This window comes from Heliangelus exortis, chromosome 1, assembly GCF_036169615.1.
Source record: "Heliangelus exortis chromosome 1, bHelExo1.hap1, whole genome shotgun sequence".
NCBI lineage: Eukaryota > Metazoa > Chordata > Aves > Apodiformes > Trochilidae > Heliangelus > Heliangelus exortis.
In genome coordinates, this window is record NC_092422.1 from 121,708,449 (window position 1) to 121,722,172 (window position 13,724).

The window sequence follows — 13,724 nt, forward strand, 5'->3', positions numbered from 1 at the left end:
CCTGTGATAAGAGCAGAACATACACATGAACTGGGTACAGGATGAGAACAACTTACCCATAAAGAAATTCCATACTCTCCTCTGAAGCTGGCACAACTGAAAAGATAATCTGGGAGATTACCCTTGGAAACTGATATAGATTACGTAGTAAGGGTTTCATCTTCTGGTGGAGACCACATATTATCAGAAAAAGAAGCCTCAGGCCACTGGGGTCCTGGAGTTAACTACTGGCAATCCCAGAGCTTCATGGTCCCTGACACAAGGAGCTGCTTATAATGTGGGCTTCACTGACCCCATAGCAAGGGGAGAACCCCATGTATTGTGCGGGGGTCTCACCCACCAACTGGACAACGTTCACAAAGCCAGTGTGATCCAGATGATATATGACCATGCTCTAGTAATTAACCAGGATGATCCACTTATGCTTAGGGTAAGACCTGAAAGAATGGATATTCTCATTTGAGGGCTACCTGCACAACTGCAAAATCTAGCCCTACGGATCAAGGCTAGAATTGAAAATTCAAATGCAAATTCGCTATTAGAAACAGACTACACTTGGTCTGATCTGCTTACAGAATTAACAGAATTTGGACGCAAATATGTGGCACCCAAAGCCGATTGTACATCTGTAAAAATTCTTCAAACCCCAGCAGATGATAATGATAATCAAAACTTGACTTATGCCGCTGCAGCTGCCATGCCTCCCCAAATTCCTCCTCACCAGCAGGAGGAATCACGGGGTGAATGGACAGTTGTAAATAGGGGAGGCAGACAAAGAAATAATAATAATCATCAGAATAGAACCTCCTGAGACAGAAATAATTTATCATGGGGTGAGCTGGGTCCTTTTGCAAAGCTTAAAGAGGAAGCTAAGCGAAAAGGCATCCCTCCTTCACTCTTAAGTCACAATTTTACTTATGGCCATCTAAAAGCCTTAGTAGAGGAATGGCCCGCTAGGTCAAATTCAGGGGAAAGATCAGGAAATTCCCATAATCTGGGAAACTAAAAAGCCCTCTCTCTGCTAATAAAAAGAAAGCAATAAGACGGCAGAGAGAGGAGACAGGTCCTGATCCCAGTTCAGTAAATTCTACTGACCTCCTGAATAAACCGTGGGAAACCACCCCTACAAATCAAAATGATTGGTCCGAAAATAATAAACGATCAAATCCGAAAATAATAAACAATCAAATCCTAAAATATCCAGTCCTCTAAAAGGCTGGAAATATGTGCTCAGATTGGTCTTGAATAAAAATGGTGATTTAGAGCTTACTTGTCTTGGGCCGAAGTGCTACCCTGCAACATTTTTAGTAGACAGCAGTGCACAGATCTCCACACTAAAATCTGATGTGGCCAAAAAATGTGGCATGAATTCTTCTCTGAAGCCAATATTCATGAGTGGTACTTTGGGAAAGCCTATTTTACGAAAAACTGCTAAAGTTTCCCTAAAGCTACTGGGAGATGAGGAGTTAATTCGAACCCAAATGATAGTAGACAGCATTCCTTATAATCTGTTAGGAATGGACGTATTGATTGGTCAGTCCTGGAGACACGAAAATGGCTGGTTTTGGAATTTCAGCACCCCCACACTGAAAGTTAGACTGTTAAAAACTGCCCCACGCTTCCCCCAAAGCAAAATTACAAATGTTAAACAGTATTCTATACCCATAGCAGCAAAAGAAGGTATCAGAGAAGTAATTTCTGACCTGAAACAAAGAGGTATCATTGTGCCTTGCCATTCACCTCACAATTCCCTGATTTGGCCCATAAGAAAACCAAATGGTAAGTGGAGAATCACTGTAGACTATAGAAAGTTGAATGCTGGTACTGAGAAATTAACTGCTGCTGTCCCAGACATTGCAGATCTGGTGCTAGAAATCCAGGAAGCAGCACACCCAGTGCTTGCTTCTCTTGATGTGAAAGATATGTTTTTTCAAATTCCCATTGATTCCGAGGATCAAAAATATTTTGCTTTTACTTGGGATGGAATACAGTATACTTTCACCAGGCTGCCTCAGGGCTACAAACATTCTCCCACGCTTGCCCACCATGCTCTTGCACATGAGCTGGAAAATATTCCAGAAATAAAAAACAACCCCAATGTAAAAATCTATCAATACATTGATGATGTGCTGATAGGTGGTCAAAATGAGCAAGCAATCAGAGCAGTTTATGATGCCATAATTGGGCACTCAACGAGCTTGCAAATAGAAAGTCCTGAGGAAAAAAGGCAACCTCCCTCCCGAGAAACAAAATTTCTAGGAATCAAATGGAAAGGTGGGACATGGAATATCCCTAATGATACTCTCTCTCACCTAGGAGAAATAAAGGCACCCACAAATAAAAAAGAATTACAAGAAATTATGGGAACTCTGCAATACTGGCAAAAGCACATACCTGACCTGTCAATCACATTTACCTCTACCCACAGCACCACCAACAATCGGGCTATGGGTTTGCGTTTTACCAAAAACCTCGAATATACCACCCCTCGGCAGCCACTCTCCACTGTTTCACAATAGGGCTCCCAAAATTCCAAACAAACGGAACTGGCAAACAAATGCAAAGAGTGACCAGTGAAAACTTGTATAATCATGTGATTATACAATTTATTTTAACTATAATGAAACACTTGTGATCACAGAATCAGACCATAAAACTGCTATTTATATCAGACTCTTTCAATCAGAAAGGCCATGGTTAAGAGTCTCTCCACCTCATAATTTTATGCCAGTACTCAATTCTGTGTCTTGTTGACAGCATTGCAGAAGACACCATATCACATCCTGAAAAGGCCAAACTATGTAAATAGTATTTTCTATCAAAACCAGAAACTGTTTTGTTGATGTAGACAACTATATTGGAACAACAGATCTCTATGATGATTTTTCCTCTGTAAGAGAAAATTAGACCCAGAAAGAAGTTCTATTGATTTTTAAAAGATTAAAACTGTTTAATTACTTAACAAGAATAATAAAAAAACCCACTTGTAAAACTGTTCCTGACAGAGTCTGAACCAAATCATTTGCGAAATCAACACAGATCTTTCCATTGACTTGAATGTATCACAGGTCTGGAGTAATTAACACTCTCTCTGAATATATAACACTAAAATCCTGCCTACCACAATGTTAATTTGCCATTGCTGTGCTTTACACCTCATGAGCACAGTTCAAGGCAGAATGCTGATCTCAGTGGGGGAACAGTAAGGAGTCTTGACTCATTTGCCTGTTGCACCTACGATTTCACCAACACAAATTACTGAAGTAACACAGGAACGTGGGGCTGTAACTTGGCTTCTCATGTACACACAGTGTCAAATGGTGCATTACAGCAGGATGTACCCATGAGTTGGCTGTCACTGAATATTTTCAACATAGCTTGTAAGAACTTGAAAACCATAAGGAATGATGAATTCTGCCTCTTGGAAAAGTCATACAATTCAACTAGTCATGCAGTTATTTGTTTTAAACCTGTAACAGGACCAGGAGTACCCGGGCAAGGCATGAATGGATCTGACACCAAAGAGTTATACCCCTCATCCTTTAAAACATTCAAAAGCCACGACCCTGGCGTGTGATGGACGGGAACAGCCCTGCCTGCCTGATTCGCCGAGCCAGCAGCTCAGTTCTGCTCCTGACCTCAGCAGGGCCCGGATTTTCCTTTTTGTCTACACCGTTCTGCTGCAGGAAGCAGGCTGCTCTCTGTGCCAGCGTGTCCTCGGGCTGGGGTTAACTCCCCGATGGGGAGATCTCCTCACACGCAGCACAACGCCGCGGAACCCTCAGCCCCGCCCGACCCCTACCCGCCGCTAATTCGCCTCAGGGAGCGGATGCCTCAGCGCCCACCTCCGACCAACCCGCGCCCCCCACGGACCCGCCCTCCCTGCCCGGCTCTCCCATCCCCTCCGCAGGGCACCGCACCCTCGCCCCTCGCCGCACCCAGGGGTGCGCTCGGCCTCCTCAGCAGCGGGAGGAACCCCGCGTTCCCCACCCCCCCACCTCCTAACCCGGCTCGCCCTCCCCTCACCACCCCAGTCCCTCCCTTCCCCTTCCGCAGCCCGAGGAGGCACCACCTCCCCGGAGCTCCTGCCCGGGAGCACCTGCCGGTAGCCCACTCCCTGGGCACAGTCGCCCCTCAGGGCGCGGCCGCCGCACCTGGCGGGGGAGAGGCGGTGCGGGGCGGTGCGGGGCGGACCGCTCCCCTCACGCGCGCGCCCCCATCCCGCAGCGCAACGGCCGCGGCCGCCGCCGCGCGGCACCGCAGTGTAGCGCGCGGGGCTGCCGTTGGCCAGGGGCGTGCGGGGCGGGGCGGTGCGGGGCGGTGCGGAGCCAGGGAGGGCGGAGGAGGGCGGAGGCACCGGGGCCCAACGCAGCGGCGGCGACGAAGGGCTGGGGCAGGCGGAGGGGGGCAGCCAGCCCGGGCAGCCACTGAGAGAGCGCCAACCGCGTCTCCCCAGCAACGGGCCTGGCAAGTCAGGGCTGCGCCTCCTCCCCATGTCCCTCCCGCCCTTGTGCCGTCCGCCCGTCCAGGAGGGTCGTTAGCCCCCTCAGCTTTGGCAGCCCACAGGGGGCTTAGGCTGCCCGCTCCCTCCTGCGCCCCGTCTTCCGGGCCGGGGCTCCGGGTGTGTGCATGGGAGATGAGGGGGGGGAGGTTCTTTATTGGCCTCGTCCTCCCCCCCCCTCCCCTTCTCTTCCACACTCCACCCAGAAATGATCCAGTGAAACTAGGAGGAGGTGATTCTCCTCCTCCCTCCTGCTGCTGCTCCTGCTGGCCTGGAAGGGACTGCAGGAATCTGTGTTCTGCTCTGGGGAGGGGAGATCGTTCTGTTGAGAGAGGGGCCGCTTTTAGCCCGGGGGTGCAGCTTTCCTAGTGCGCGGCGGGGTGCGCAGGGGGCTGCTTGGTTCCTGACCATGGGGAAGGATCAGGAACTGCTGGAAGCTGCTCGCACAGGCAATGTGGCTCTGGTGGAGAAACTCCTCTCCGGGAGGAAAGGAGGGATCCTGGGCAGTGGATCTGGAGCTATTCCCTTATCCAGCTTACTGAGGTAGGGACATCGTTCCCCATCAGATGCTGGGGATATTAACCTCTTCTTCCCTATCATCATCATCGCCCTTCTCATCTTCATTACCATTCCTGCATCCTTCATAGTAACAATAAAACGTTCACTCTCTAGCCAAGTGCAAGTGTGCCTGTGTTTAAAGTCATAGGCAGTAATTTTCTTAATACAGCGATACTGAATTTGTTGCCTTCAATGCGTCAGTAAGGTACTTGTTCATTCTGTTACTAGCTGTGGTGCAGAACTTAAATTTTTATTGCTGGGCTAATATGCACCATAAACTAATTACCCTTCCTTTGATATTTCATCTTCAAATCACTACTTTTTGTTGTGGGTGGAAGCATTAACCACAGACGAGGCATTTCATTGTGGAATTATGTGTAAAAAGCCATAGCTTTACCCCATGCCCTCACCCATAGTTGCTACCCTCACTTGCAGGAGAAATTAGGTGTGCTGTAGTAATGAACCTACAAACCAGAGAAAGGGATTTTTTTTTTTTTTTTTTTTTTTTTTTTAATCATTGAGGCAAAGGAGGTGTAAAACTTAGAGAGCAGGTTAGGTAGTAGCAGCATTACTTTCAAGGCACCTCGATTTAGTGGAGTGAAACTGGGTTACTGATCATGTTGGGTAAAAGGGCTTAACTTTAGACATTAGTCATATCTTGGGCAACCTGCAGAATGGCTTTGATGCTCAGTTTCATCATGCTCTTAAGTAAGAGCATTATCACAAGTATTTATGACATTTTACAGTATTCAAACAAGAGGAGGTCTGCAGCACACCGTCCAGTGTTAGTGTTCAGTAATGCACTAGGAATAGCAAAAGAACACTGAGACACTGTTGACCTAGAACTTGAATTATCTGTTTGGTTTTTTCTTGGTTGATTTTTTTTTTTCTGGAAAGAAAGAAAAGGCCTAGAGAAATGGAAATTGCCTAAATAAAAATATATTTGTGATTATATTGCCAGTACATCCTCATCAATTATATTGTCTCAGTATTCACTGTCAGAGAAAACTGAATGCAACTGCTCAAATTATACCTGTTTATGCTCTATTATAAAATGTTGTTACTTTAAAGCTGGTTTTAGTGCTGTAAACATCAGCAGTTCAGATATTAGTGCTTTAATAAAGTTGTATGATACCCCAGCTAAATTAGTTATTGCACTATTGTTTAATTACAAGCCCATTGAGCAAAATCAAAACACACAGTGGTATTTCTTTTTGTGCTGTATTTGAATAGGTTGCTTAGCAAGGAGTATGCCAGATTATTGGTTTAATTTGAAATATGAGAAATCTTAAAGTGTGATAACTTGGTTTTTTTGTAAGTCCAGAAGTAGGTTGACTTCAATACAAATGACTAGCCATTTACAATCCAGTTCTACTGCATCACTCGTGTAGTGACTTTCTTCAGGGCTGGTGCCTGTGCTATGTTCTTGCACTGTTACTTTCATGCTGTGTTCTTTATGTCCAGAGGGAGTGTATTTGCTTGTATTTATTTTTTATTAAACAACAGTGTTTTACTTTGTGTTAACACATTAAGCATGTGTTTTGTATATACAGATGTGTCATGAGAGTCATAGTTTGTTACTCTGAATTTAAGTATTTTAGGCTGTAAACTCAACTGTAGTCTTTTTTTTCTTTTCTCTGGAAGAGCACTTAGCTTAAAAAGAAGTAAACAAAATAAAGCTTGTACTGCTTTATTTATGATACTCCTTACCAATGTTATACAGAATGTCTACGGCTTCTGTAAATGTAATTTAAAAAATAAAAATAAAAAATAAATTTTAAAATAATTCAATAATGGATTAACGCATAAACATTCACAATCCAATACAGTATTGAACATTATGCTTTTTAGAGAGTATCTTAGGAATGTAATTGGCTTCACCAGGAATGCTCAGAGTGTAAGGTACTGTGCATTTTAGAAAGTGTTTTCAAGAAAGAACTATATGTTCTAGGTATGTTAACATACCTTTTCCTGGAGAAGTTGCATGATCTAACTGCTGACAGTAATTATGACTTAAGTTCGGAATAGCATGTAAGATTAAGCTTTGATATAACTTGGTATAGAACATATGGAAATAAAAGAAGGTACTGAAAGCGAGTCTTACTAACATTTTGATCCTGTTCAGGAAACCAGCACTTACCAAAAATGGCAAAGTTGTAGAAGAGTACAGTAGAAAAGCTTGAATTTGAGGTGATCTGTAGTTTTTTTTTTTTAACTGAAAACCAATTAACGGAGCTTACTAGTAGAGCTATAGTAGGTTTTTTTTTTTGTGTGTATTTTTTTTGCATACAGTTTATTAGAATAAAAACTACTTTTGAAGGTTAAGGAGAAAGCAGCAGAGAAAATGTAAGATTTTTTTTTTTTTTTAATAGAAACTTTAGGGGACATTGTATTTGACAGTAACTCCTGGTGTTTCATTGATCATAATTATTGCCCCAAAGCTGTACCTGTCCTGTTCTGGTGAGAAGGGCCCATCTTGCTTTTTAATTTTCCATTTTGGCAGTGGTCTTCCTAGCATTAGGCTGGAAAAGTCCAAGCCATTCAGCATACAGATGGACTAATATTGTGCCTGTAAGTAACAGTACACTTTGGCTTTGGATCTCTCCTAAGTGCTAGAGATAACTCAGTTCATGGGGCTGAACCCTCTGTGTCTTGAAGCCTCTTTTTTTTTGGTGGACATTTGCTTTGCAGTAATTGTGTGCTTTGTGAATGAAATTTAATATTCTTGAATAGACAAATGCATGTTGATGGTTACCTGCACCAAGGAACAACCTACCCGAGCGCTGATCTATTTCTGTTTTTATAACAACTTTTTTCTGGCTCTCATTGTACTTTATGGAACTTGGGCAAGCCTTTGTATGTTTTTTTTAATAGTTGAACACTGATGTTAATTACACAGTAAATGATCTAATTTTTAAAAGGCTCAGGAAAACAACACTGCTCCAGAAGGCTATTTAACCATACATACAAATACATGAATGAATTCCTGTGAGAATTTAAACACATGCTTAAAGCAGAGTACGTGCAAAGTGCATTAAAATTATATATACTTAATTAAAATGTCATCTGCACATGGATATCTATAATGGATACTATGTAAGACCTCATGCCCTTATTGATCCTTCTAAAGCAGTGACAACAAATCTGTTTGACTGTGGGTGGTGCAACTTGCTTCAGCTGAGGAGGAGCACTGAAGGGCTGTGGGTCAGTTTGTGACCACCTGCTTCAATTGCCATACTTTACTCTGGAATATAAAGGTTGTGGGTAAATATACTGAGGGTGAATTCCTTGGATGCAAAAATTAGCATAAGGCACTTCAACATACTAGAGCAAATATAATCCTCAGTAAACACCTGGCATAGAGCAATATAATTGCTCGAACCTAGATTTTTATTGGCATTTTAGATGCCCAGGAGTTTCTGAGGCATCTGCATGGGCTTTAGCAAAGAACCATGACCTGTGGAGATACAAGTAAATTCCAGGTGGGATACACTAGGACATCTAAAGCGGTGTTAAGTGTGTGTCTTAAGCCTACAGTGTCCAACTCAAAATATTAGTGTAAGGCTATATGATCTGTTCTTTTACTGTGAAGCAAGGATATTTTGAGACACCTCAAAAAACATTCAGAATTTAGAAGACCAAAGTAAGTATAAGGGAAGTTTCTTTCTGTTTTTTCTGGTATTGCACTTCCTGGAAATGTCACACATTAGTATATTTATTATGTTTCCCATAAATGAACAAACAAATGGTTTTTAGGTATGTAATTGCAATGAGAATTTCCACAGGCAGATTTTTAAACTTACTTTTGACTGACTTTTGTATTATTCCAGTATAAACATGAAAACTTAAGTGTGAAATCCTGCAGTCCCTCTAAGAGAAAGTGTTTCTAACAAAACCAGTATTTTTAATTTACTTAATTTTATTATCTCTGTATGTAAAGAACATGCTTTTATTGACTAAACAGTTTTTTATTATTGGATATAGACAGGCTTAATAGCTTTCAAAGGGTTTTAGGAAAAATAACTTTGAAGGTTGTCGTGTATCACAGAGATATTATCTCATTTTGCCACTTGCAGTCAAGCATGTACCTTTTTCTACTACTAATATTTTGCAACCTAAAGAAAAATGGATAGTTCCTGATAAAATGCTAATTTTTAGTCTTTTTCAACTTTACATGTTAAAAAGGCTTTGGGGTTTTAGCAAGACTATGGAGCAGAATATGAATTGATGTGAAGTGGCACAGAGTAGCAGAGAAGGGTGAGTTGCCCCTTCTTGCTCTTTGTTGGCTACTGCTGTTAAACTGCGTGGGAGGGTGGAGAAGCCTGCATGGAGCTGTGTTTTTCCCCTTCTGTACTTGGCAGACTGTGGCAGGGCATGGCTCCGTTCTTTGCTTATTCTGTGTGCAGCTACACCATGTACAGTCCTGGCCCAAGATATTTCTCCTCTAAAGATTAAGAAACCCAGCAAGCAGATTGTTAGTCTGCGAGTTGCAATCTGTTTCCTCATCTGTTTCTCAGAGCAGTGTCTTGCTCGCAGCGCAGCCACAGTTTAGCCTCATCACCTCGGTGCATGCTGAGAACCACACATCTACTGCTATCCTTGTGCAGAGCCCTGCGACTCATTCAGCTTCCTGTGCAAAACCAGATATGGCTTATGTAGAGCAGAAAATATTTAAAACGTTGAAATAATTTGTGAAGCTTTACTTAAAGTCTCAATAAAATAGCTTTCACATTACAATGTAAATAACAAGTGGATCACCTTATCAACAAAAACAAAGGCACTACTTTTCATCACAAATAGTGTTGTTTAAAGTAAAAGAAACTTTCTTAGCTTGATTTTATAAAGAGATTGTATTATATTAGTAGCAGGTTTCTGGGTTCACGTAATTCTGAGCTTACTTGTATCTGTGTTAGGACGTATTTATTTCAGACAACCCGTGCAAATAATAAAATGGCAAGGATTTGTTTTGTGTAAGAATATGGGCATCCGTTTAGTCTAGTTTAGTTTATTTCAGTTTTTTAGTTTTAGTTTAGTTTATTTCAAGTTTTAGTTACACGACTTTTAATTAATACATGAAGACTTTATTACTTATGTCCCAGAGAACAGCATTTCCATATTCCCATGTTACCTTTGTCCTGTTAGAGTAGGAAACATAAGTCTTTTGAGGACATATTTAACTTTTCTTCCTTTTGTCTTTCAGTACGAAATGCAAAATTAATGATCACTGCAACAGTTAATGCTCTTTGATATTAGTGATAGTTGATTGCTGTCCTTTCAAATGTATGAGCCTTTTACAACCACCTCAGTTTTGGTTTTTTTTTTCATCCTTTCTTAGACTTATTTTTATTATTTCTGATAAATGCTTTCAGTCAAGGTTTAGAAAAAATTTTATTTATGGAATTCCTTGGATTCCTTCAGAAGTTTGAACCATCTACAATACATAGAAATTCATACAGTGTCCAGGACATCCTGGTGGAAATCTCATTGCTGGAGGGAAAGGCAATTCACAAAGTTTGTGTAATGATCCTTCCCTAGGAACTCAATGGGATGCTGTATTCTCAGCTCAGTACTTCATCTGTATGGATAAACTTCTCAGTTCTCCTTACACCAGATCTTGTTTGTTGAGCATTGTTCAAGTGTGTGTTCTATTAATTTTCTAAAATATGAGACCAAATGAAAAAAGTTACCCGCAAGAACTGTAGATTTAGTGTAAAATCTACTGAGATCATTTTTTCTGATACACAGCATCAAGATACAAGATGCAGCAGTGCTGGTAGGACTGATGGAATTTATGATGTAGTCAGGAAGACTTATATGAGAATTTTTACAAGCATGTTAAGGAGAAGGCAAGGGGAAAAAAAACCCAAAAACAGTTGAAGGGTCTGTAACTTAAAAGAGTTATCTTAGAATTCTTCTAGGATTCTTAGGCACTACATGCCTAGTGTCTAACTCTACAGAGGATCATATAAATGTATTTTGATCACCATCTTATTTTTCCCTCTTGTCTGACAATGATGATTTTAGTAGTCTGGTAATTCAGCAGAACTAGTGCTTCTATATACATTTTTAGAGTTGATATATGACATTGCTGCTTTTAAGTGGTAGTGTTATAGCAGACCTAAGAGAATGGATAAATGAAATAAAATGAAAAATGATGTAATCTGAAAGGTCTACAATCTTGTCACTTGTCAAAGTTGGAAATTCTGCAATGGGTAAATACAGATGCTTTTAAGACAAGCATTTTCACAGTCATTGCAGTGACCAAGAACATAGTATGTTTCTAAAATTCTACAGGTAGATTCTTTTATTTGGCTCAGTTTCAGTTTTTATGGATATTCACAAATGAGCTACTAAGGAACTGCTTATAGACTGACGTAGGCACTAGTTGAAACATCCTCTAAACTGCTTTAATTTATGCTGCTGGTATATAATCCTTAGGGAACAATATGCAGTTGCACTCCATTTCCTTCAGCAAGCTTAGCCTGCTCTCCTGGGCAGGTGACATATAGAAGAGTTCCACAGCTGGAGTTCCCTTTTGCCATGTAATATTTCTACTGTCCACTTCCAATCAGAGTAAACATCCTAATTCTTTTTATTGCTTCAAAGTAAAGTATTTTGACAACTTTTAAAGTTAAATGTGTAAAGCATAATAAGCAGTGTTAATTCTTGCCTACCAATATGGCATTTTCATGTACATGGATTCTTTGGGGATGTAGGGAATACATTTTGTTTGAACTTTATAGCCTTTATGGGAAAACTTTTATTACTTTTTAATTACTTTTTCCTGATGCCATTATTTTCAGTATGTTAAATTTGTATTTTAAAATTAATATAACAGGTCTTCGGTACCTAATTAAACATCTATGAATTTCTAATATTGCACATATATCTAATATAAGAAAGGTTCTGTGAGATATAATTCCAGTAGTTTGTGCTTTTATTAAGATAATTTGGCACTCTTTCCCACTTATTCTACATATGTTTTCTAAAGAAAAAAAAAGAAAAAGCTAAAAATGGCATCTTGAGTGCAGTTTGGAAAACACCCAGTGGTATCTATGTTTCAGGGAGTGGTCTTGTCTTTGCGGTGTGTCTAAGTTCCTATTATAGCCCATGGAGATACAGTCAACTTACAGAGTAATTCTGGTCACACCAAAGTAGATCTTGAATGAGTTTATTCCAAACTGAACCAGATCGCTAATTTAAATATTTTTGTAGGTAAAAATACTGCAGTGAAGAACAGGAGAACAATTCTTATTGAAGGTATATTAAAGGTATATGTAGAATATATATTAGAATAGCTAGGTTGAAATAAAGTATGGGTAGAATTCCTCTCCTACTTGATAGCTGATTTGGATGAATTCAGAAGTAGTAGATATTAGTAGACAGCAATACTTATGTGGACAGTACCTAATGTCTACTACTTCTGAATCAATAAAATCTGATAATATATTATCAGGTTCGAATGTAGAATCCTAGATGGTTGAAGCTAGAGATATGTGAAAAATATATAAAATGCTTGATGTATCATAAGAAGTTTGTTAAAAAAATGTGCCAAGTGTGCAAAAGAGTTAGGAATGGAATGACAAAAACCTTGGCTGGAGTTGAAACTAGCAAGGAACAAGATGGGAAGAAGTACATAATGGACACAAATGTGGACCCAGTGGGACTGGAGACCTAGTAACAAAGCACATGGAAAAGACAGGTAACCTTACTGCCTTTTTTTTTTTTTTTTTTTTTTTTTTTTTTTCGGTTGGGGTGTGTGTAAAGTTTGACTTCTCAGGTTCCTGGGTTAATTAGCAAACTTAGTGTGACAGTGAAACATTACCCACAGTACAGGAAGATCAGGGAAATGCTTAAAATCAAGGGACCAGTGTTACTGTTAGGCCACCATTATCTGTAGAAGGGAAGTCAAGGGTCTGATGATCAGAAAAGGAAAATGTCATCACCTCCAAAAAGGTCAAGAGAGAGGTTCTGGGGTCATAGGGCTCATCAGTCTAACCTAGGTCCTAGGGAAACTTACAAAGCATTTCCTTACAGAAATAATTTTCAGGCACACAAAGGACAAGAACGTGATTAGAGTAGATTTACTAAGTAGTAAAGCCAGAGTAGATTTACTAAGCTCAAATCATTCCTGAGCAACCTGAATTGCTTTTTAGTTAGATAGCTGCCTCTGTGCACCAGGGGACTGCTGTGAATGCTGTTTCACTTTACATTAGAGCAGTCTCTTTGAGTCAAGATGGTGAGCTATGGGCTGAATAAGAGGATGATAAGTTGGGTGGAAACTTGGCTCTAAGGGTTGTGATCAACTGTACCAAATCCAACTGCTGGTGTCTGCTGGAGGGTTTCCTCAGGATTCAAGGGCCAGTATTGATTGCATGTTGTAAAGTCTATGTAAATGATACCTAATTGGGGAGAAACTGCTATTAGGAGGGACATGAAGCCATTGTGCAGTCCAGCTGGGAGTGAATAATTGCTCATTCCCCTACAAACTCTTAGGCTGGAGTTGGACATTTTTTGTGTGTTTTTCTTCTTCTGTCATATTAGTAATTGCAAAAACATCAATATCACATTTAGTCTTTTAGTTTACATATTAATAACTTCTTTCTTCTGTGAGAACTGTGTGATTGCTGGGTGGATTTTTTCTTAACCCTTCATAGCCCAGACA

General features: G+C 40.6%; 1 protein-coding gene across 4 annotated transcripts in view; it reads left to right on the forward strand.

The window, feature by feature from the left end:
* Positions 1-4,542: 4,542 nt before the first annotated feature.
* The window catches only part of ANKS1B (ankyrin repeat and sterile alpha motif domain containing 1B), a 414,385-nt gene continuing 405,203 nt past the window's right edge, over positions 4,543-13,724 (forward strand). For all 4 annotated transcript variants that reach the window (XM_071764199.1, XM_071764208.1, XM_071764216.1 and 1 more), the window contains exon 1: positions 4,543-5,044. In XM_071764199.1, coding sequence (XP_071620300.1) covers positions 4,911-5,044 — 134 coding nt within the window. In that variant the 5' untranslated portion in view covers positions 4,543-4,910. The remainder of the gene's footprint in view (positions 5,045-13,724) is intronic.